We start from the raw sequence: 24316 nt of genomic DNA, 5'->3' as shown, positions 1-24316 counted from the left end.
CAAAATGCCTTTAAACTCTTGTCCCTTGGCACAGGAGCGTGACTGAAGTCCCATTGCCCTGTCTCTCTGGGCATGAGAAGTTTTGCATACCTCACATAGCTCAGACTGCTCTGAGCTATTTTTCTTTTCTCAGTGACTTTACGATAAGTATACTTTTAAAACGCGGTTGTGCCCAGCCCTTTGCAGTTACGAAAGGGCTGCCACACCGTTCCACCCTCACCTTGCAGGAGGGTGAGTTCCAGAGAGCTGAAGTGGCAGAACCTGATTCCACCGCAGGTCTCCCCGATCCCAAGCCCAGTACTTGGTGCCGGGCACAGCTCGGTGGTGAGAATCGAACGCCCTGGACTCGGGCTCTCCGGGAAGCAATGTCTGGTAGGGGCGACCCCGCGCTTTCGCCAACTCCAGAACACGGAGGAGAATGGCAACTGCTTGAGAGGATGCTGTGGGAAGTCAGAGGCGGAGGCATCTGAAAATGGGCACTTGGAGAGCGGGAAGGATTTGTCCGTGTGGGGACCGTTAGGGGCAAGGGAGGCAAAGGTGACAGCTCACACCGCTGAGCATCCTTTCAGAAAGCCCTTTGGAAGCCTGACTGCTCCGCCTCAGCCTGTTTAAGAGCGGCCCCGCCTCACTCAGCCCCTCGTGTCAATCTAATCCCGATGGCCAATCGTAGAAGGCGAGAGACCACCTCCGCGCCTCAACCGCACTAGGGGGCGGGACAGCTTGGTCACGTGACCAGCTCGATCAGCCAGAGGCGGTAGAGGCACGGAGAAGTTCGGCGACGTTCATTGGCCAGAGAAGGGTAGGCCCGGCGCGAGGTCACGCCCTCCGGCGGCCGCGGGTTTGGTTGCGCGGCCGCGGGGGGAAGGAGACGCTGTCCTTCCGCAGCGATGGGATCCTGGGTGAGTGGCGGCCCGGGCTGAGCCCCTCAGGCGGCGGGGCCTGAGACTGAGGTTTGCGCAGGGCACTGGGCGGGTGCAGGTGTCCGGGCCAACTGGACCCGGAAAGTGCCAGGGTTGGAATGAGTAGCTGCCCGGGCTGAGGGCGGCGCGCGAGGATGCCTTTCTTCGGAGTGGAATGAGAAGGTACGTGGATCCGGGAGGAGATGCCCCGGCCTGGAACGTTGCGAGGCTTGGAGCAGGGTTCAGGTACCGGAACCCGGGCTGGGAAAGTACCCGGGATGGAAGGAGCAGGTGTGCCGGCTGTGGGCAATGTCAGAGGGTACTTGGGTGATCCTCAAGGTTGTTACGGGGTCGAGGCAAGAAAGCAAGGGGCCTGACCCGGGGCTGCGCAAGAAGATGTCCGGGGTGGAATGAGTAACTTGCGGGAATGCCCAATGCCCGGCAAGTGGGACGGGTGAGGTGTCCAAGATAGGAAGAACAGGCGACGGGGCAGCGAAGGCCCAGGGAAGTGCCTGGCCGGGGACACTGCTGGGGTCAAGGCGAAATGAGCGGGTGCTCAGGCCACAGTCATAAGTTGGCTTGTCCAGGGGCGGGGAGCATTGCCTGGGGTGGAAAGCCTGAGAATCCAGGCTGAGAATTGTAAATGCACAGGTTGTAAATGCTGTGGTGGGGATGCAATGAGGTGTCCACTTGAGGTTGTAGGGCAGAAGTGGCTGCCCAGGTAGGGCTAGGCCCTGCACTGCATTAGAAGTGTCTGCTTGGTGGGGGTAATTGCCATAGGCTTTTATTGTGGAGAAGAGGTGGAGACCCTGGGTCGCACCAGGAGGAGGGACAGGGTGTGGGTGGGCTGCATTTGGATCCATCTTTGGAGTGAAACAGTCTTGGGGGCTGGTGGTGTTACCTCGCACCTGCCACTCTTCCTCTCAGTGAAGACAGCAGGGGATGCCTTGGACTCTCTTGTGAACACCAGGCCTCAGTACCCCTCTCTCAGCCCTGTCTCTCCCTTGGAGCATGTGTTCAGGCTCATCTTTGTAACTCCACCTGGGGGCCCAGAAGTCCTGCAGGTGTGGCCGGGAGGGAGCAGTGACAGTTGTAGGCAGCAGCTGGGAAACACCACTACAGCCTTGGGAATCCCCCAGAGCTGGGGTCACATCCCAGCTTGGCCACTTGCTCAGTGACCTCGGGCAGGTTGCTCCACTCTCAGAGCCATATAGTTCCCCATCCTTGAGATAAACATGGGTCATTGTGAGGGTTCTGTGGGTGGCTAGACTGACAGCCTTTAGGGGAGAGCCCGTTCCAAGTCTGGCCTGGAGTAAGTGCTTGGGAAATAGTAGCTGCTGATCCTCTGAAGTTCTTGTCTTCCCTCATTCTGAGGCCTGAGCTGGGCTGGGGTGGGGGGAGTGGTGGGGGTGGGGGGTCAGCAGAGTGACTTACAGTATTAACTCGGGCCCTGACCACTGGAGGTCATGTAGCTCAATTCCTAGCCTCCTGGCAGGATGTCTCCTAGTCCTGGCAACATGGCAATTCTCTTAGCCCTAGATCATTACTCTGCCTGCCCCTCCTCTCACACACACTCCCAGCCCTAGAGCTAGACTGATAGGATCGTCTGTCCTTCCCACTCACTGGGGATAAGCTGTTTCTTGTGCTGGCTCAGTGACTTTGGCTGCCATCCCAGGAAGATAGGGTCTGTCCTGGCCTGCATGTTCCTTCCACTTGAGGTCCCAGGGGACCTTGAAGGCATCCTTAGGCTTGGTGCTGGCAGTTGGGGAGCACCCTGTAGGGTCTTGGGGTCTGTGCTATGTGTGATCAAGCCACTTATTCCCTGGCCTTGGAATGGGGCAATGGAGTATGGGGGTGGTATGCTGCCCTTGGTTCTGCTGGGGCTGCTGTTTCTTGCTCCATGTCAAATGGTGCCAAAGGGTTGCATTGAACACAGAGTCTAGAGTCCGATAAACTTTGGTCCAAATCCTCACCCCACCACATACCAGCTGTGTCACTGTGGACTCCTGACAGCCTCCCTGAGACTCAGTTTCCTCACTGGAAATTGGGACTAGGGCTAGGGAGGAAGGCATTTACTTCACAGAATTGCAATGATTCAGTGAGAAAATGTATGTAAAGAACTCAACATGAAATACACAGATAAAGCATAGTAGCTATTATTATCTGGGGAAATGCACTGCTGTTTTCATAATACAGTGCACAGGAAATACAACATTCTTGGCTTTGTGGGAGGTGGAAAAAAAAAATTCTTAGTCTGGGGCCTGAGATTTTTGTTTAGCAAATGGCCCATTGGTTTAAAAAGGCAAATGTGACATAAAGCCCCAAGTTTGAGAGTGACCTGTCTATCTCCCAAGCCCTGCATCTTCTTGGGCCAGCAAGCCAGAACTGTTTCCACTCCCAGGGCTCATGGCGGTAAAGGGTCTGTGGGGCATTTGGGCGCCTGCCTTGTGGCGAGTGTGGAGGGTGGAGCCTGATTCCAGGCCTAGTATTCCTGAGGTAGGCATTGCTCCTGCCTTGCTCACCCTCCTCCTCCTTGCTCACCCAAGGGCACTCTTGTGCGCATTTCTGGGCGCTTACATGCTCATGTTCTGTGTCTGTATCTATCTTTTAGCTCCGTGGAGGGACTGTCTGGTATGTGTGTCCCTGTCCTTCTGGGGTGTGGACGGTGCCCGGGACCCAGCCAGCAACCAGTTGAAGACATTCTCCTTGGAAGCTCTTGGCCCCGGGGATCTTTCCTGGGGTGCTGGCCCTGCCATGGCATTCAGGAGGACCGAGGGCATGTCCATGATCCAGGCCTTGGCCATGACAGTGGCTGAGATCCCTGTGTTCCTATATACGACGTTTGGGCAGGTGAGGATTGGGACGGACTGTGGTCCTGTTCTTTACCTGTCTGGTCCATGAAACACTGAGACACTCCATGCAGGGTCTCTCATCGTCCAGGAAAGCCGTGCCCTCGTTATTGCTGTCCCAGGCATCTGGCGTTTCTTTGAGCAGAGTAAGGACTGGTTTAGGAGTCTGGGGCCTGAACCTGGTCTTTGCCCTAAGACTATGTGAACTCTTCACTTTAGTTTCTCAGTCTGTAAAAGGGATCAGTAATGCCTTCCCTGACAACCTCAAGTGTTTGCAGCTGACTGGGACTCTTGATGCTTCCTAAAGCTCTGCCCTGTGGGATGCAGTCCCACCCAAGGGGCACCCAGTCCAGTGGGCAGAGAGGGTGGTTGGGTGGAGTGAATGTCATTATCCTCGAGGAGTTGTTAATAAATGGGGGTCAACAGACCTGGGTTCAATTTCTTTCTGTCACCTTGAGCATGTGTCTTAACCTGTGTGAGCCTCAGGTTCCGCATCTGGGAAAGCATATGGATTGAGGCAGGTGCCACAGGTCAAGTCCTAGTGCAGCACCTGGCACAGCAAGCGCTCACTCACTGCAGCTGTTATAATCATGAGCAGCGGTGCTAGGGACACCTGCTGGACCCCAGCTTATCTCCTGGGCATAGGCATTTTGCCGTCTTTGTATCTCTGTGGTCCCCATTTCAGAGAGGCTGGTCAGGTTCTGTCTCTAGAGATGGCTGCCTCTCAGTCACGCCTCTGGTCAGCAAATGTACTCTGAGCACCCAGTGTGTGTCCTGCACCCTGGGTGCCCTTGGGGCAGCTCTGCTGCCTCGGTCCTTCCCTAGGGAGATGTGACCTGGCTGCTCCCTCTTTCCCGCAGTCAGCATTCTCGCAGCTGCGGTTGACACCAGGCCTGCGCAAGGTCCTCTTTGCCACAGCTCTGGGGACCGTGGCCTTGGCCCTGGCTGCCCACCAGCTGAAGAGGCGTCGGCGGAGGAAGAAGCAGGTTGGCCCCGAGAGGGGAGGTGAGCAGCTGGGCACAGTACCCCTCCCTATCCTCATGGCCAGGAAGGTCCCTTCGGTGAAGAAAGGTAGGTGTGAGGTTGGGGGGATGGGCCTTACCTGGGGTCACGTTCAGCTGGGCCACTATCAACTATGGGATCCTGGGCTAGTCACTTCCTGTCTCAGAGCCAATTTCCCCACATCTGGGAGCAGGATGACAGTACAACCACCTTCCTTGAGTCCTTGTAAGGATTTGGTGGGTGATACAGCTGGATGCCCGGGGGGTGGGGTGGGGGGTGGGGGGTGGTGGTTCTGGTTGTTCTCATTATCTGAGCACCCTTTGGGGGTATCCAGGTCCTCGAGGGGCTGGTAGGGGAGGCTCCTTGTTCCGGGGAAGGACGTTCTCCTAGACTAAGGAATGGAAGGGCCATGTAGTTCTTGAACCACACAGCATTCCTTTTATCCCCTTCTCTTTTAGAAATTGAGGTTTAATTTGCATGCAGTAAGAGTCATGCTTTTTAATGTACAGTTCTATGAGCTTTGACACACATGTAGTCATGTAACCACCCCCATAATCAAGAACCGTTCTATCACCCGCTAAGTCCCACTGTGTCCTTTTGTTGTCAGCCCCTCTCTTCTGCCCCCACTCCTGGCCGCCACTAATCTGTTTTGTGGCTGCTGGTGTGATTTTAAAAAACTTACAGCTCCTGTTAATCTTGCAATGCAGACACCCAGTATGTGTCACATTGGATGTTGTCTCAATTTCTTTCCAAGGCAAGGAGCTCTTGCCTTGCCAGGCTCTCATCTTGGGACAAACTTGTTTTTTTTTTTTTTTTTTTGAGACAGAGTCTCACTTTGTTGCCCGGGCTAGAGTGAGTGCCGTGGCATCAGCCTAGCTCACAGCAACCTCAAACTCCTGGGCTTAAGCGATCCTACTGCCTCAGCCTCCCGAGTAGCTGGGACTACAGGCATGAGCCACCATGCCCGGCTAATTTTTTTTTTTTTTTTTTTGTATATATATTTTTTTAGTTGGCCAGATAATTTCTTTCTATTTTTAGTAGAGACGGGGTCTCACTCTTGCTCAGGCTGGTCTCGAACTCCTGACCTTGAGCGATCCACCCGCCTCGGCCTCCCAGAGCTAGGATTACAGGCGTGAGCCACCGCGCCCGGCCGACAAACTTGTTTTAAGAAGCAAAAGTCTGGCTGGGCACAGTGGCTCATGCCTGTAATCCTAGCACTCTGGGAGGCTGAGGTGGGAGTATTGTTTGAGCTCAGGAGTTCGAGACCAGCCTGAGCAAGAGCAAGACCCCGTCTCTACTAAAGATAGAAAGAAATTAGCTGGACAACTAAAAATATATACAAAAAAAAAAAATTAGCCAGGCATGGTGGTGCATGCCTATAGTCCCAGTTACTCAGGAGGCTGAGGCAAGAGGATCGCTTGAGCCCAGGAGTTTGAGGTTGCTGTGAGCGAGGCTGACGCCACGGCACTCTAGCCTGGGCAACAGAGTGAGACTCTGTCTCAAAAAAAAAAAAAAAAGAAGCAAAGTCTCCTGTGAAAATAAATTCTAATTGTGAATTATCATTGCAAAAGGGAAGTTTTATCTTTACACTTAGAAAAAGAAGTCTTTAGACTAAAGTGCTCACTCTATCAGTGCTTTGTTAAAAAAAAAAAAAAAGGGAAAAAAGAAGATGAATGTGGAATAAGACTGAGCAATGTTCAGGCAGCTGACTTTCCCACTGAGTTGGCCCCTGGGAAACCCGGAGCCATTCTGCCCAGCCTCCAGCTGTGTGTGCGGTTCTCCCCCCATATCTCTCATCTCACCTATTTTCTCTTCCCTGCTTTTCTCACTTAAAAAAAATCTTTTGTGTATTTAAAAAAATTTTTTTTGTGTAGAGCCGGGGTCTCGTTATGTTACCCAAGCTGGGTTCGAACTCCTGGCCTGAAGCAATCTTCCCTCCTCAACATGCTCAGATTACAAAGTGTGAGCCACCACACTTGGCCATAATTAGTGAATTTTTTTAGAAATAGGGTCTCACTGTGTTGCCCAGGCTGGAGTGCAGTGGTGTGATCATAGCTCACTGTAACCTCAAACTCCTGGGCTCAAGGAATCCTCCCACCCCAACCTCCCAAGTAGCTAAGACTACAGGCATGCGCCACCATGCCTGGCCAATGTTTTAAATTATTTTTTGTAGAGATGAGGTCTCACTATGTTGCAGAGGCTGGTCTCAAACTCCTGGCCTCAAGTGATCCTCCCACCTCAGCCTCCCAAAGTGCTGGGATTACAGGCATGAGCTACCTTGCCTGGCTTTCTTTTGTGTATTTTAAAAAGTTGTTGCCTCAAATCTCTTTTGGAAGGAGAATCCGAAACCAGCTCCTCAGTCAACAGCCCAGGGAGGCTAAGGAGGCAAGGAAGTAGCCGGACCTCATTCTCGGCCTATCTGGCAGATCTGGGTCTCTCTTCTGGACTCGGCCTTGTATTGGGTGACAGAGATGTGGCAGGGAGCAGGACAGTAAGGAGGGGCTCCGTGCACCTACTCAGGGGGCTCTGCTGTTACCCCGACTTAGGACAGGTTCCCAGATAAGGAGGAAGGGAAGGTGGCTGGGTCATCTGTACAATGGCCAGATGAGACATCTGTGTGACCCTGCCCTCCATTGTCCCCACAGGCTACTCCAGCCGGAGGGTGCAGAGCCCCAGCAGCAAGAGCAACGACACACTCAGTGGCATTTCCTCCATCGAGCCCAGCAAGCATTCAGGCTCCTCCCACAGCGTGGCCTCGGTGAGCAGCAGGGAGCAGCGGGGAGCGGGGTGCTGGGCCCAGCCCCTCCTGAGGACCCTGCCCTTGGGAAGCTTATGGACTGGTAGGGAGAGCGGAGAAGAGGTTTCATTCATTCCTTCATTCTCATTCATTCATCCATCCATGCAGGCTCTCAGATTGTCCCTGATTCCTTCCTGTGCCAGGCATTGGGGGGAGCAAGGTGGATGGGGCAGAAGAGAGACACTCACTGCGGGTCTCCTGGGGAAGTTACGTGTCTGTGAAAGTACATATTCATTTGTTCTATGCTCCTGAGTTGTGTCAGGGCCTCTGCCGGGCGCTGGGGACGTGGAGATAACTGTGACGCAGAGAAGGTTGTCTTTTCCTAGGGAGTGGTTTTCGGTTCATTCTCTCGTGTAGTTATTAGTTCATTCAGCAAGCACTGAGTCCCAGCTCTGAGCCAGGCCCTGCCCTGGGGACACAGGGGCAAGCAAGAGATGGTTCTTGTCCTAGAAGAGCGCACAGCGTGGTTGATGGTGGATGAGAGGCGTGGGGGACAGCCAGGGCCCTGCCCGGCCCGCACATAACGAGAGCTGTTTGTCTCTTTTGCCTGACCAGTAGGGAGTCTCACAGCCGGGAGCAGAGAACACTGGCCAGGAGAGGGGCTCAGGGTGGGTTTGTAGGGGGCTGCTGCTTCCTGGCCTGGCATTGGCTTTGGTGTTTCTTCCGTGAGGCATGGGCACTTACTTGGAGTTTGTAGGTCCAGGCGGTTCTTAGGGTGTGGCCTCTGTGGCCAGGGCTAGCTCAGGGATGGCATGTGGAGAGGGCGCCAGGCGTATGATCAGGCAGTGGGGAGGTCTTAGGGGATCCTGCAGAGAATCTGGGACAGCTTCAATCTTTGTCCCTGCACCGATCCGTGCCCAGATGGTGGCTGCGAACTCATCCAGCCCCACGGCTGCGTGCTCGGGACCCTGGGATGCCAGAGGGATGGAGGAGTCTTTGACCACCAGCGAGGGCAACGCTGAGAGCCTCTACATGCAAGGTGCGGACAGGAGACGCCCCGGCCTCGGGCAGGGTGGGCAGCAGGAATGGCTTCCTCCCGGGAGCCTGAGCTCAGGTGACTTCTCCGGATGCTGCTTTGCTCCCCGCCCCCTGTTCTGCCCTAAACCCCTTATTCAGTGGTTTTTAGCCATTTCTGGACAGCGGATAGTATCCAGGAACAAATCTGGTCTGAATGAAGGCCTGAAAACTGACCAGCCCTGAAAAAGTGATCCAGCCCCTGCTACACGGTCCTGTCCCGTTCTTGTCCTTCAGGGCCCTCCTGCCTCCTCACATTCTAAGCCCCTCTCTCGAGTGAGACTGGAGGGGCCTGACTCTCTCTTCTCTCCCTGCCTGTGCTCAGGCATGGAGCTGTTCGAGGAGGCTCTGCAGAAGTGGGAGCAGGCGCTGAGCGTGGGCCAGAGAGGGGACAGCACACCTACCCCCGGGGACAGCCTCAGGAACCCGGAGACTGCATCAGAGCCATTCTCTGAGGTAGGTGGTCTTCCCCTGTGTTTCCTGCCCCAGCCCCCACGCCGTGGGAGAAGGTTGGTAGCTTGGAAGAGGGGGCAGCCAGCCCTTGCTGCTACTAGCAAGCCTCTTGTGCCCTGGGACTGTCATGTTTCCCTCTACAAGGCTATTATTTAAATTAAGTAAAACAGGGCAGGCGCAATGGCTCATGCCTGTAATCCTAGCACTTTGGGACGCTGAGTGGGGAGGACTGCTTGATTGAGGTCAGGAGTTCGAGAGCAGGCTGAGCAAGAACGAGACCCTGTCTCTACTAAAAATAGAAAAAATTAGCCAGGTGTGGCAGTGCACACCTAGAGTCCTAGCTACTCTGGAGGCTGAGGCAGGAGAATTGCTTGAGCCCAGGAGTTAGACGCTGCCGTGAGCTGTAGTGACGCCACTGCACTCCAGCCTGGATGACAGAGTGAAACCCTGTCTTTTAAAAAACAAAAAAAACCCCAAATTAAATACAACAATTTGTGTCACATGCTTAGCACAGTGCCTGGCACTTGGGAATTCCTCAGTAAACAAAGGTGTGAGGATAGTGATGCCCTCATGTCGACTCTGGAAGGACATGTGCATTCCTGAAAGACTGGAGGGAGGAGGACTGTGCAGAGCGGATTGGATGGTGGGGCCTTTGTTTTTTCTGTATACTTTGTTTTTGGGACCATCCAACTGAATATTTATTATTTCAATATCAGGAAAGAAAAATAAAGTTAAAAGGCTAAAATTAAAATTTTATTTTTCTGGAGACAGTCTTGCTCTGTCGCCCTGGCTAGAGTGCAGTGGTGTCATCATAGCTCACAGCAACCTCAAACTGTCTCAAGCGATTCTCCTGCCTCAGCCTCCCTCGTAGCAGGGACTACAGGAACACACCAGCACGCCCAGCTAATTTTTCTATTTTTAGTAGAGACGGCATCTCACTCTTGCTCAGGCTGGTTTTGAACTCCTGGCCTCAAGTGATCCTCCCGCCTCCACCTCCCAGAGTGCTAGGGTTACAGGCGTGAGCCACCGTGCTCAGCCAAGATTATAAATTTTTTTAAAGAGCACACCAAATGTATGTTCTAGGATGGATGCTTATTGAAGCATTATTTGTATAATAGTTAAAAAAACACAAAAACTTAAGAAACTGGGAACTAAATGCCCGTCAGTTGGGGCCTGGCATTCTCTGCAGCTATTAGGAGGAGTGAGGAAAGCTGTCGGGACTGCTGGGTCATCTCCAGGCTGTGTAACTGAGTGACAAAAGCAGGGTGGAGAGCAGTGTGTACAGCCCTGGCCCTTGTGTTTAAATTTTAGAGACACGTGTGTACACTTAGTAGATAGTGCTGGTGTATACGTGCATTATTATTATTTTTCTCTGGATGGACACAGGAATTAACAGGTGTCTATGGGGAGAAGGTCTGGAGGGAAAGGTGGAAAAGGCTTTTATTTAACTTTTCTCTACTTTTCAGTACCGTTCTTTTCTGTTTGATTTTTATAATTTTTGAGCATTTGCTTATGGGTAGGGCTTATGTAGTTGACAGTATTGTGGACTGTTTTTGTTTTATTCTTGATGCTTTTCTGTATTGGGAAAAAATAGAAAATAATCCCAAACTCCTCTGAGCTCCTGAGCTCCTGAGCTCCTGACCCCTGCTGGTGCAAGGCCAGGTGGGGGCCTCCTCTTTGGCTGCTTGACAATATGTGGAGAATCAGCCAGGTCCTAGCCAGGAAATGGGAACAACTTCAGGTGTTAAAAACAGAGGGACTTCAGGAGTTTGAGGTTGCTGTGAGCTAGGCTGACGCCATGGCACTCACTCTAGCCAGGGCAACAAAGTGACACTCTGTCTCAAAAAACAAAAAACAAAAAAAAAAAACAGAGGGACTTGCATCCAGGAGTTGGTTGTACAGGTGAGGGAGGAGCCGGAGAGAGGTGTGGAGGAGGGAGTAAGCCCAGAGCTCAGGCCAGCACCGTCTTGTGGGAGCTAGAACTACGGCAGGGGGCTGACCAGCAGGGGATGCGCCCACTTTGAGGGGTGGGGTGCAGTCTGAGGCAGAACAAGGGGGGATTTCTCTGCCCACTCCCTCCACCTGCCTTTCTTCCTCTACCTGCCTCTCCCTGTGGCTGGGCGCCTGGGAAGCAGTTTGCAGAACAAGGGTGAAGACGTGCCTGGCACAACCAGTAACAAGTTGAAGGTGCCCCTGTCCTCCACTGCAGCTGGACGTGAGCTCAGAGGCTTGAGTGCTGTAACTGTGGGGGCATGAAGGTTGGGGAAACCCCTGGGGTATGAGGTATAGGACCCCACGTGCTACAAACCCGCCTGGGCCTGCGGTTGCAGCTACACCAAGCCCTGTCTGCATGTGGACAGAGGTGGCGCCTACCAGAGCGTGCTAGGGAAGGGGCGCCAAGGGAGGCAGCCTTATTTCCCAAGGTGCATTTATTGCCAAAACTATATCCGAAAACTACAGAACTTTCCTTGTTGTCCTTATTGTGAAAGCAATTAAATATTCCTTATAAAATAGTGAAAACTACAGAAATAGAGAAGAGGAGGAAGAGCCAAGAGTCCTGATCAAATAGCTCATGGTTGTGTGCCGGTGGGGGGCAGGGGCCCTCAGGCTCCGGGAGTGCTGGTGCTCTGGGTGGAGCTCCAGGACCAGATATTCAGGCCTGGCCCATAGTGGGTAAATGATCTGTCATCAGTATCATTGATGCCTTTAACCCTTCATCCAGACATAACCACTTTGGGTTTTTGTTTATAGAGATAGGGTCTCACCTGTCCTACAGGCTAGAGTACAGTGGCACAATCATAGCTTACTGCAGCCTTGAACTGTCAGGTTCAAGTGATTCTCCTGCCTCAGCCTCCCGAGTAGCTGGACTATAGGCGTGCACCACTGTGCCTGGCTAATTTTTTAACTTTTTGTAGAGATGGGGACTCACTTTGTTTCCCAGGCTAGTCTTCAATTCCTGGCCTCAAGTGATCCTCCCACTTTGCCCTCCTAAAGTGTTGGGATTACAGGTATGAGCCAGCCCAGGTATAACTACTTTGTATTCTTTGAGGAATTTTTCTGTTGCTATAATTTCTTTTCTTTTTCTTTTTTCTTTTTTTATACAGAGACTCGCTCTGTTGCCTGGGCTAGAGTGCTGTGGCATCAGCCTAGCTCACAGCAACCTCAAATCCTAGGCTCAAGCGATCCTCTTGCCTCAGCCTCCTGAGTAGCTGGGACTATAGGCACGAGCCACCATGCCCAGCTAATTTTTTGTTTCTATTTTTAGTTGACTGGCTAATTTTTTTTCTATTTTTAGTAGAGACAGGGTCTCACTCCTGCTCAGGCTGGTCTTGAACTCCTCAAGCCATCCTCCCGCCTCAGCCTCCCAGAGTGCTGGGATTACAGGCGTGAGCCACTGTGCCCAGCCCTTAATAACATTTTTTTTTCTTTAGCTTTATTGTACGTAAGCATTATATGATACATATACAAAATATGTGTTAATTGAGTTTTTGTTATCAGTAAGGCTTCTGGTCAACAGTAGACTACTTGTAGTGAAGTTTTGGGGGAGTCAGAAGTTGTATGCACAAATGAACTGGGGGGATTGATGTCCCTAACCCACACATTTTTCAAGAGTCAGCTGTACTTTATGTAAGTTGGTATATCCAAAATATGACCATTTCAACATGTAATTGACATAAAATATTCCTGAGATGTTTTTACATTTTCTTTTGATGCTAAGTGTTTGAAATTGTTGTGTGTTTATGCTCATGGCACCTCTCAGCTGGGACTGGCCAGGTTTCAGGTGCTCAGTCAGCACACGTGGCTGTTGGTTCCTGTCTTGGGCAGCGAAGGTCTGGAGCATGCACACTTACTGCTGGGCCCCAGAGCCTTCTCCCCTTTCTGCAGGGCCTGGGGGCCCCATCAGTGGTGGGGAAAGGGGCCAATTGTATGGGGAGTTTGAAGGGTCTGGGTTGATGGTCATTGTGTTTCCGGTAGCCGGAGTCACAGCGAAGGGAGTTTGCGGAGAAGCTAGAGTCCCTGCTGCACCGGGCCTACCACCTGCAGGAGGAGTTTGGCTCCACCTTCCCCCCCGATGGTGCGCTGCTAGATCTTGGTAAGCTGGGGTTGAGGCAGGCTGGGACGGTTGTCAAGGGTGGCTGGAATAGACACGGGGCAGAGGTGAGAGAACCAGGGCATGGTTCCCACAGTGCGTCAGACAAACCAGAATCATCCATTCTAGCACCTCAGTGCACAGGGGGGAAACTGAGGCAGTCCTTTATATGTGGCAGGCAGGAGCAGAGCTGGCACAAGGCCCCCAGGAGTCCACAGCCCCACTTTGTCCCATCCCCATGGGAGTAGGACTTGGGCTCATGTGTCATCGTCTTCCTGACATCTCTTCCAGGCTTCTGGTTTGAGCCCTTCCCTGCAGGCTCAGTGTGGTGGGTGGGCAGGATGACTCACGTGGAGGTTGAGCCAAAGCAGGCCAAAGGCCCAAGAATGGACATCTGCTATGGCTCCCTCAAGGTGAAGTGACATCACTGAGAGGGAGTCACAAGTTGTCCAGCCAAAAACCAGTGTCCTCTTTGGGCCTGCTGTGTGCCAGACCCTTGTGGTGAATGACACCCCCAGGTCCTTCGCTGGGCGTGCTCAGCCCTTGCTGGGGGCATTATTAGACTCCCAAATGTCAGGCTCCCTGGCTCTAGCAGTGGAACACTGGGAACCAGAGAGGCTTGGCTAAGGCTATGCATCCCCTGGCACCTCCCCATGTGCCCTCAACGTGGCTTTGCCTGTCTGAGGAATCCTGCCCCTTCTGGCCTCCCCACATGGCAGAGCGGGCTGATAGGGCCTTCAGGGCTTGTCACAGATCTGTGGCTTTTGCTTATTTGTCCGACAGACCTTTCGTAAGTGTCCTCAAAGGTCCAGAACCCTCAGCCCTTGAGCCAGTGGGATGGGAATACCCAGTGAGTAGCCCATGGACTCCCTTGAGCCCTCCGTATCAGTGGCTAAGTTTCAGCTTGTCGGGGAGAAGTGACTTGCTCAGGGCCACACAGCATGACAGTCCTCCCCCTGCAGAGCGCTGGGGCCATCAGGCTTCGGATCTGGTGGTGTGACCCTAGGTGAGTCCCCTTGCCAGCCTCGTGTCTACACCTAATGCTGCCCACCCCTGAGGATGCTGTGAGGACTGCAGGAGGCGATTGCTTGAGGCAGTGAGCCCAGCATCTCACACAGACGTGCTCAGCAAGTAGGAGCTTTGCCACTGTCGGCACCACGGGCCCCAGACGGAGCCTCTGTTGGCGGCTCTGTGCCCCAGGCTTCCTGCAGCTCCGTGCGGAGTCTCAGCTCTGCCCTCGTGCCACTCTTCCCAGAGAGGACCCTCATGCTGCCCTTGACCGAGGGCTCGCTGCGGCTACGGGCGGATGATGAAGACAGCCTGACCTCGGAGGATTCCTTCTTCTCTGCTACTGAGGTGATGTAGGAGACCAAGCTGGGTGTGGGGTGGGTGCCGGGGCTCCTGTGGATACCCAGGGGGCAAGTGCGAGGTCATGGGAAAGTGAAGGCATTGCCTTCCATCGTAGCAGAATGTGGCGGTTACTGAGTACTGCTCCTTGGAGACTCGGAGAAGTTGCTGGGAATGGGGAGGCCTGAGAAATGGGGCGTTGTGGAGCCTGTGGGTGAGAGTGGAGGTCCCAGCCCTAATGGCTCCAGCACACGCTGACCACTCCCTTCTGCAGACGCTGTGCCTGCTGCTTGCCACTAGTCTCCTGCTGTGAGCACGTGTGTCAGGCATGGTGTCCTTCTCTGGAACGGGAGGACATGGGCATGTGTCCGGTAGATGGCCTCTTTGGGAAGGGTCCCTGGAGATGGGGATGCTGAGGGCCAGAGCTGGACTAGACCTGGGTTTCCTGTCTCTTGGGCCAGTGTTCCTTCTGACATTCCCTGTGGGAGGGGCCCTTGCCAGGGACTGATGGCAGGTGCCCCACCCCATGGCACGCTGCCCCACCCCATGGCACGCTGCTCACTTAGGTTCCTCTGCACCCTCCCCCAGCTCTTTGAGTCCCTGCAGGTGGGAGATTACCCAACCCCACTCTCCAGACCCGCTGCCGCCTACGAGGAGGCCCTGCAGCTGGTGAAGGAGGGGAAAGTGCCCTGCCGGACCCTCAGGTGAGCGGTGGGGGCGCAGGAAGCAGTGGGTGAGCCCCGGCCCCCTGGGGAGGTGGAGGAGCAGCGGTGCTCAGTGAGGATGTGGCTGGGGTGAGTCCAGGCTGCCTGGGGACTGTGGCGAGCCGGCGACAGCTCTGACCCCCGCCGTGGAGGGTCTCAGGGCCCTCGATAATAACAGTAACAAATGACTGCAGTTAATACAATAGCAATAGTTAATACCTGTGCTAAGTTCGCAGAGGGGCCCAGCCACAGCCACACAGCGGGCACTGTTCCTAAGCCCAGTGTCAGGACACAGCCCCATCACAGCCAAGGTCAAGAACCCAAGTTCTGGGGACAGACGGCCTGGATTCTCTCCAGGTTCTGCCAATTTGTCGTGTGTGGCCCCGAACAAGTCGCCAAACTTCTCTCAGCCGCAGTTCCCTCATCTGTGGTTACCTCAGGTCTCTTAGCCATGTGCAGTTAACTTGCTGTGCGGTACGAAACTCAGAACTTGGCTTTTCGATCCTGGCTTGCAGATTTAAGTATGTGTGTTTAAAAGTTCACTGACCAAAAATGCCTGAAAGTTCTGGTTGAAGCTGTGGTGATTTGGATAAAGGGGTGCCAGAGGGGGTGGCAACCCTGCCTGGGTGCTCTGTCATCCGGGAGCAATTTGGCCATTTGTCCTTTGCCAGTGAAGGTTTAGGGCTGGTCATGGCCTCAAGGAGCCCTTGGTTGGCCTGCCCCATGACCAGACCTGCCCCCGCACCCAGTGCCAGGGAGGCCAGCACGTCCTCAGGGCATCTGGTCGGTCTCATCCTTTGGCTTGGGGGAGACTGAGGCCTTGGGGGAGGCAGGCGCCAGCCAGAGGTCACACTGCTGGGCAGGCAGGGCCAGGGCTGGAGCCAGAGCCTCCCACTTCCCCACCCAGGGCACCACCTGACCCCACAGGGCATTGCTGGGCAGGGACCTGCGGTGTGACACTATCTGTCCTTCCCTCAGGACGGAGCTGCTGGGCTGCTACAGTGACCAGGACTTTTTGGCCAAGCTGCACTGTGTGCGGCAGGCCTTTGAGGTGAGTGTGGTTCAGGAGCCCCTTGGCGGGGATGGAGCTGGTGGCGAGGGGCGGCCACAACCATGGCACATGCATTTGGCTTCCCTGTCTCCAGCCGGGCCTGCTCCACACCAGGCTCCTCTGTGGTGGATGGAGTCACCTACCCAGCCCATCGTGCTGCCCTGTCCATGGCATTTGGGGGACTGCCGTGCCCGGCAGCTCATTCCCCTCCCTTCCTCACTCCTTAGGGGCTTCTGGAAGACAAGAGTAACCAGCTTTTCTTCGGGAAGGTTGGCCGGCAGATGGTGACAGGCCTGATGACCAAGGCTGAGAAGGTAGCTGGGGTAGGGGTAGGGCCCAATTATGAAATGCAAACCACAGAGGGTCCCCCTGAACCCCACCTGCCAGAGATGGCTGCTGTCCGTGGTCCTATATGTGTTCCTCCTACCCCATTCTGTAGACTCTGGCCCTTGACCATTGTTATCGAATGTCTAAACCTTTGTGCCCTACTTACCGTCCCGCCGCTTTGCTTTGTGGCGTGACAGTATATCTCATCCGTCCGTCCGTGTCGGTGCAAGGAGTTGCTCTTACTGACTGCGCAGGGTTCCATGGTGTGGAAGACGTCAGGTTATTTATCCAGTTCCCCGATGGGTGGACATCTGGGCTGGGTCTCATTTTTAACCGTCACAGACGTCACTGCTGTAATGGCCTTCACACAGCTCTTTAGGTCCTCATGCGGTTTTCTGTGGGCCAAGCCTGGACGTGGCGGGTCTTGCCAGCTGGCCCTCTGCAAGGCCGTAACGATGCACGGCCCACCAGCGGCGTGAGAATGTTGCCTCACATCTTGGCCAATACCAGATATTAGTAACCTTTTGAATCTTTCTTATTTTATCCATTGCTTTATGGTTCTTATTGTTGGTGAGGTTGAATAATTTTTCATGTTTCTTGACTACTTGTGTTTTTTTTTTTCTTAAACAAGTTTGAGTGAAGCTTTTGAACATCCTTTCCCCTCTGCATCCTTTCTCCTCTCATGCCGGAGCAGTGGTTGTAAAACACACATATGACTCTCCATCCAGCTACTTAAAACCCTCCCCCCCTTGCTGCCCTTGGTGTAAAGTCCGAGCTTTGGCCCATCCGACTGAAGGACCTGGGGCTTCTAGCGCACACCAGACCTGCTGCCGATCTGGGCCTTTGTGTGTGCTGGTCTCGGCACCTGCAACACTGTTCCTCAATCCCTTTTTCTTTTTAAAGACAGCTGTAGTGTGACATACACATAGAAGAGAGTATAAAAAACTATCTGTAGGATTTAATGGATGAAAAGACAAACCCTGTGTCCCCAGGTTTGGGCAGCACCCAGGTTAGGAAGTGGAACATACACCGGAATCTGGAAGGGTCCCCAGTGCCCCTCCCTCTCCCTCCTCCTTGGTCACTTGTCCACCGAGTGCCTGGCGACCGTTGCTTTCCCCAGGAGATCTTCACCTAACTCATCCCCTAAGGCCTGAGAGCCCTTGGGCTCACCCTGCGTCCCCCCTGCCTGAGTTGCCCTGTCCATCTCCCTGTCACTTCCTGAGCTCCGTGAGGACCAGGGCCAGAACTGTCCTGTCACAGGTGTGTGGCCGGTCCAGGGCCCAGCACAGGGCGGGTGCTCCAGAAACGTTCTCCCAGCTGCTGCCATTTCCCTAGCAGTGAGCTCGGTGCTTTGCTGGTGGTTCTCTACCTCCAGGAGCTCATTGGAGCCTCACTGCAGTCTCCACTTGGCAGATGAGGAAGCCAAGCCTGGAGAGGCAAAGGGGCTGTCCGGGTCACTGAGCAAGTGATGGGTGGAACCGGGATTGGAAGCCAGATCCGCCTGACCCAGCCTGGGCCCTTGGCCTGGCGTCTGTGGGCCTCCCCAGTAGGATGAGTGAGTGAGCAAGGGAAGGAGGGTGAAGGTGGTACCAGGGCCTGAAAAGTTGGGCCCACTGTCCAGGGCACTCATCTCTCCAGCCTCCGCCCCAGCGTAAGACTGTTTTATTAAGAAATGAAAGAGGCTGTGTAGCAGCTCCTGAGCTCCGGGACTGGAGCAGTAGCTGATGTGGCCCTAGCAGGGCTTGCCAGGCAGGTGGAGTGGGGGCTGGGCCCTGGTCTGGGAAGATGCAGGCCCCATGGGAAGTGACCAGCCTCTGGGGCTGTAGCATTAGGTCACTCTCTCACTTTGTGTCACTGGGCCCCTCCTGAAAGCTCTCCAACTCTCTCTGTAAATGGGTGTGCCCCGGGGATGTTGTGCGATAATGTCAGACGGGCTCAGGTGTCAGGGGCCATTCCTTATCTTCATGATTGTCACTGTTTACAGGTGAGGAGACAGGCTCAGGGAGGTTAAAGGGACAACCCAAGTCATCCCAGTAAATTTTCTTTAAAACTTAATGAAAATAGGCCAGGCAAGGTAGCTGACACCTCTAATCCCAGTATTTTGGGAGGCTGAGGCAGGAGGATTGCCTGAGGCCAGGAGTTGGAGACCAGCCTGCGCAAGAGTGAGACCTTGTCTCTACAAAAAATAGAAAAAATTAGCCAAGTGTGGTGGTTCACACCTGTAGGCTGAGCTACTCAGGAGGCTGAGACAGGAGAATCATTTGAGCCCAGGAGTTTGAGGTTGCTGTGAGCTATCATGACGCACCACTGCACCTGGCAACAGAGTGAGACCCTGTCTCAAAAAAAAAAACCAGAAAAAAACAGGAAAACACCTTAATGAAAATAATTTTTAAAAAAAGATTATAAAATGATACATACTCATTGTAGAAAAAACTAAGACCATACAAAAAAGCCAAAAGAACAAAAAAGAAAAGTAGTCCCTGTTGCCACCCTGTTCGCATTTTGGTGAATATCCATTTGACATCTCCTCTGCCTCTAGTGCTTCATAAAAGGCATCAATCTGCCCGTGCTGTTCTGTGTCAGCTCCACCCTGCCTGATTCTCAGGAACATCACTGATCTCCCAGAGCCTCCATATTTCTACCTGTGGAGTGGGCATAATAACAGAACTCCGTCACGGGACTGTAAGAATCCAGTGAGTCGATGCGTGCTCAGCACACAGCATCTGTGCTGACACTTGACGCTTTTCCACGTCCATGAATGCAGACATATCTGCAAACTGTGTCTTGAGCCCCAGCTGTCTCTCAGGGTCCCACTGAGTGAAGAACTGTGCAGAGTCTGGCTTAGCAGCAGCAGTCAAGCAGTCACATGCATTTTTTTTTTTGAGACCGGGCCTCACTCTGTTGCCCAGGCTGGAGTACACTGGCGCGATCACGGCTCACTGTAACCTCCAACTCCTGGGCCCAGGCAGTCCTCCTGCCTCAGCCTCCCGAATAGCTGGGACTACAGGCATATGCCACCACACCTGGTTAATTTTTAAAATTCTTTCTGGAGATGGGGGTCTTGCTTTGTTGCCCAGGCTGGTCTTGAACTCCTGGGCTCACATGATCCTCTGCCTCAGCCTCCCGAAGTGCTGGGATTACAGTTGTGAGCCAGTGCACCTGGCCCTCATGCCCTATTCAATGCTCAGGTACAAGGACTGGACTGATTGCATTACATTCGTGAGCTCATCAGCTGCCCCAGAATGGCCTTATGAGGATGGGGCCGTGGCTTCTTCCATATCACCACTGAGGCCCAAGGTCACAGAGGTTTGAATCTTTGGCTGCCTGACTCTAAACCTCACGTTCTCATGCATCCCTCCAAAGTGAGATGTCCTGGAAGGCAGTAGGTGCTCCATACGTAACCAGCCTGGGACGTGGCTGGGTGCCCTGGCTCTCTGCAGAAGCTCATGGTGGTGGGCAGGAGATGCTTACTTGCCTCGTTTTCTCTGTGGCTGCTGGGATAGGGCCCAGCTGTGTGTTGCGTGTCCCCCACCCGCAGGCCAGCTTGTCCCTGTGGGTCTTAGGGCCTCTCCTGTGACCAACACAGGCTATGTTTCTCCTCACAGAGCCCCAAGGGCTTCCTGGAGAGCTATGAGGAGATGCTGAGCTACGCCCTGCGGCCCGAGACCTGGGCTAGCACGCGGCTGGAGCTGGAGGGCCGCGGGGTAAGTTGGTTTGTACAGAACCCCGGCGTCCTGTGCTCCCTTGCACATGAGATTGTCGAGCAGGGAGGGGGCTCCCGCGCTGAGCTCTACCTCAATTCTGAGCAGCTGAGAGGCCTCTATTGCTGCTCAAGTCACCTGGTTCCTGCCCTGGCCCAGGGCCAGGCTTGGGAAATGCCCCACCCCCGCCGCATAGTGGCCCCACAGCACAGGCATCCCATCTCTTGCAGGTCGTGTGCATGAGCTTCTTTGACATCGTGCTTGACTTCATCCTCATGGATGCCTTCGAGGACCTGGAGAATCCCCCGTCCTCGGTGCTTGCTGTTCTGAGGAACCGCTGGCTATCGGATAGCTTCAAGGAGACGGTGGGTCACTGCCCTGATCCCAGACACGCACGCACATGTAACCCTGCATGCTCACCTGGCCCCGCTCCCCCATCCCTAGCTCCGGCACCAGGGCTGCCCCACAGCCTGTCCCCCGCCCCAGCTCTGGGGCTGCTGGGCCTGGGGGACGGGCTCCTGCTCTGGACAGGCCACCAGGGTGCTCCGTTGCTGCCCTCAGCCCTGGTTTAGAACCAACACAATGGTTTGCATTTTCTTCCTCCCCAGGAAGAGGGTTTCTGCTCATCCTGTGCTGGTATTAATTCTATTCAATTTTAATGCATCCTATTAAGTCAAGTTAAAATACACAGAACAAAAAATCAGGCACAGAGCAGGAGAGAGCCCAGCGCAGGGATACTCAGCAGCCGCGCTGTGCAGCCAGGGCGGGGCTTCTGCTGGGGAGTATACAGGTGGTACGCACTGCTTCCCACAACCTCCAAATGAGGTGGGAGTGCTGTGTCATGGCCATTTTACAGAGGAGGAAACTGAGGCTCTGAGAAGACCCATGGCTAGGGACACACAGCAGTGAGAGTTGGAGTCGAGATTCAAATTTGGGGGAGGGTAGCAGCAGAGCTCCGGCACCAGCCCCATCTTCCTGCTGGGGGCTGAGCTGGGGAGAAGGGCTTGGTCCTGGGCTGGTGGAGGGGGAGGGGCTGTGGGCCTAGCCTGTGCTGACATCAGGGTGGGGGCCCATCTTTGTTTTAGGCCCTGGCCACTGCTTGCTGGTCGGTCCTGAAAGCCAAGAGGAGGCTGCTGATGGTGAGTGGCCTTGCTCAGCCCCGGCCCCTGGCACCTTCCATCACTCACGGCAGGGCTGCCTGACCTGCCTCTCCCTCAGCCAGGAGCTCCCTCCATGCCCAGCACAGGAGGGGGCTGTCGGGAAATGTCTGAGGAGTCAGAATAGGGGAAAGGCCATCCTCCGAGGGAGGAGGAAGAAGAGGGAGGAGGGGCACGGCCATGGGTTGGAGGCGTCTGGCTGGGTGGCAGGATGCCCCTTGGCAGGCAGAGACCACCCCTCCCGCCCTTTGCCCTTCCTGTCAGTCGCTGCTATCTGTGCTCCCAGGTAGCCGTGGCTGCACTATCTGGGCTGTGCGGCTGCTGCCGCTGCCCTGTGCTCCAGGCACTTCCTGCTGAGCCCATCATGGTTTCGTAGTTGTCACTGCAGCCCTGCGGTTACCCTGTCTGTAGATGTGAAAACAGGGCCTTTGAATTGAGTCATTACCTAGGGTCATCTAGCAAGAACGTGAACCAGCAGGGTCTACCTCCAAAGCCTCCGGTTTATATGACCCCCAGAGCCTGGTGGACCTCGGCCTCCCCGGGCCGCAGCTGGTCCCTTAGTCTTGCCACCCACCACAGGTGCCCGATGGCTTCATCTCCCATTTCTACTCCGTATCGGAGCATGTGAGCCCTGTTCTAGCCTTTGGCTTCCTTGGACCCAAGCCCCAGCTCACTGAAGTCTGTGCTTTCTTCAAGGTAAACTCGGTGGCTCCCATTCTTCCCGGCCCTGCCCTGTCCCGGGCTCGGGTGCCCTGGCAGATGCCAGGAGTGCAGTGGGGGCCCAGGTGGGTCCAGGGGAAGCCCCAGGAGGGGAGGAGCTCGAGGATGGGTTGGGGCTCTGAGGATCTCAGGGACTTTATGGGGCAACAGGAGCTTGGGCCAGGCCCAATGCCAGCCCTGCACCCCCAGCACCAGATTGTGCAGTACCTGAGGGACATGTTTGACCTGGACAACGTGCGCTACACGTCGGTGCCGGCACTGGCAGACGACATCCTGCAGCTGTCCCGGCGCCGCAGTGAGATCCTACTGGGCTACTTGGGGGCCCCGGTGGCCAGCAGCACTGGCCCGAATGGGGAGCTGCCCCGAGAGAACGGGCCCCTGGGGGAGCTGCAGTAGAGGCACAGAGAAGGCTGCCTCCCTTCTTTTGGGGTGGCATCCAGCTGCAGTGACCAAGGGCACTTGTTCTGACCTTGCCCTGATCCCCATCATCTGGGAAGCCCCAAGGCCCAGGGGACGGATTTCCGTTGAGAGGCACGGAGCCCCTAGGGGCCAGCCTGACTGCCCTCAGAGGTCCCTGGGGGAAGCAGAGGCCAGGCCAGTGGCCAGCAGGGCCTGAGGGAGAGGAAGGTGTTGTGGGTAGCTGAGGCAGGCAGAGCTGGGATGCCCTGGGCTCGGGCCCCAACTCACTGGCTCCCATCACCTGAGGGCTGCTACGAGGGGCCTGGGAGGGTGGAGGTGAAGGATGGGGCCACAGCTCTGTGGTGAAGGCCATGGTGTCCTGAGCTAGAAGCCACCCGCGGCTGCACAGCCTCAGAATCCAGGCACCCGGCTCACCAGTCTTGGTGGCCTCTGCACCCCGGCCACCTCCCTAGAGAGTTTGCAAGTCCAGAGAGGCAGAGTGGGGGTGCTTTGGTGGGCAGCAGGCCTGGGCCATCCCGAGGTGGGACAGAGGTGGGCCTTCTCCCTGTGCTCATGTCTGCTCCGGGACTGGGCCTTTGACAAAGCCAAGCACCAAACAGGGACCTTCAAACATTCCCTTACCCTGCCAAAGACTGTCATTTCCTCTCCCACCTCTGCCACCACCAAAGGCGAGAGGAGGTGGGGTGGACGCGCCCGTCCCCCTCCACCTCCCTCCGTGAGCCTGGAACTCCCTGGGCAGTGCTAGGCTCTGAGCTGGGGGCTCTGACCAGGGGTCACCCAGGCCAGGGACCACGTTGGGGAGGTCAGAGGATGTATGTGGCTGGACCAGCTCCCCGCCCCACAGGAGGACAAGAAACTTTGCCTGGGATTTTGCCTTCGACGCACAAGTGAACTCGGAGCCATGCAGAGGTGCGGAGCCTCTGCTGGTCCTGCTGACAGAGTCTAGTTAGCATTTGTCCCCGCAGCCATGTCCCCACGCCGCAGGGTTCCCATCACCCCTGCAGACTCACTCCTCTTAGAGGGTTTTCTCCCCGAGCTGGGATTTTATTTATTGCCTTAACACTTTATTTTGAGGTTCTGCCCCTTGCCAGGTTGAGACCTGCAGGAGAAACAGACTCCCCGTCCTGGCTCTCCATACCCTGGAGTTAGAGGGCAGGCTCCTCGCACCTCAGTCCCTCTGCCCCGAATGGGCAAGGCTTCCCAGGGGCGAGAGGGCGGGCACACCAGGGGAGGGGATGAGGGGGGATGCTGGGTCTGGCTCATCATCTTGGGGCCAGGTCCCCAGGCCACAGGACCCACTGGCACCTCCAAGACCAGTGCCCAGAGGGAGCAGCCTACTGACTGAGCAGTAGGGACCCCGCACCCTCCTCCCCTCCATCCAGACATTCTGTTCATTTGCACTTACCCCGCGCTCTGAATGTAATATTGGGCCTGGCCCACCCTGATTTGCTCCCAGATCGCACAGAAATGGTATTTTTGTCTTGTCCTTGTTTACACGTCATGCACTGCCTACAGCACTCGATTTGTTGCAGCTTCCACCTTTTGTACGAAAGAGCGTGTGCATCGGCTGCGAGTCAAATAAATGATTTGAACAATTTCTTTCCATTTGGCCATGTTGTTGGTTATGTGGGTGGCCGTTTGCTTCTAGGCCAGAGCAGGGGACCTGTTCTCTGGGGTGCAGAGGGTGGAGGCTCTAGGAGGACAAAGGTCAGGAGGAGCCTGGTCGGGACTGAGCCTACTTGGCAGCCTGACAGGGTCCATGTGTCGCTAGGCAGGGAGGGCCCT

General features: G+C 55.0%; 1 protein-coding gene across 4 annotated transcripts; it reads left to right on the top strand.

Annotated features, from left to right (window-relative positions):
- Positions 1-732: 732 nt before the first annotated feature.
- Positions 733-24136, top strand: MIGA2 (mitoguardin 2). Of its 4 annotated transcripts, none has more exons than XM_045563233.1 (16): positions 733-899; positions 3511-3749; positions 4609-4819; positions 7396-7508; positions 8409-8526; positions 8887-9017; positions 12990-13107; positions 14360-14460; positions 15040-15155; positions 16134-16206; positions 16434-16520; positions 20139-20237; positions 20465-20599; positions 21320-21373; positions 21971-22087; positions 22301-24136. In XM_045563233.1, the coding sequence occupies exons 2-16, from the start codon at positions 3654-3656 to the stop codon at positions 22505-22507; spliced, it is 1776 nt and encodes a 591-aa protein (XP_045419189.1). In that variant the 5' UTR covers positions 733-899; positions 3511-3653; the 3' UTR covers positions 22508-24136. The 4 variants fall into 4 exon arrangements, with proteins under 4 accessions (XP_045419189.1, XP_045419187.1, XP_045419190.1 ...); XM_045563231.1 differs by having other exon boundaries at positions 22262-24136; XM_045563234.1 differs by lacking the exon at positions 733-899 and adding an exon at positions 906-1082.
- The last annotated feature ends 180 nt before the right edge of the window (positions 24137-24316 follow it).

The sequence above is a fragment of the Lemur catta genome, chromosome 10 (assembly GCF_020740605.2).
Source record: "Lemur catta isolate mLemCat1 chromosome 10, mLemCat1.pri, whole genome shotgun sequence".
NCBI classification, from domain to species: domain Eukaryota; kingdom Metazoa; phylum Chordata; class Mammalia; order Primates; family Lemuridae; genus Lemur; species Lemur catta.
This window is presented reverse-complemented; position numbering and strand designations above follow the sequence as displayed.

Excerpts from the sequence above, each read along its gene's own strand:
- MIGA2 (XM_045563231.1), top strand. The coding sequence starts at position 3,654 with ATGGCATTCAGGAGGACCGAGGGCATGTCCATGATCCAGGCCTTGGCC. Across the intron at positions 7,509-8,408 it reads CCTCCCACAGCGTGGCCTCG|ATGGTGGCTGCGAACTCATC; the intron begins GTGAGCAGCAGG and ends ATCCGTGCCCAG. Across the intron at positions 15,156-16,133 it reads GTGCCCTGCCGGACCCTCAG|GACGGAGCTGCTGGGCTGCT; the intron begins GTGAGCGGTGGG and ends TCCTTCCCTCAG.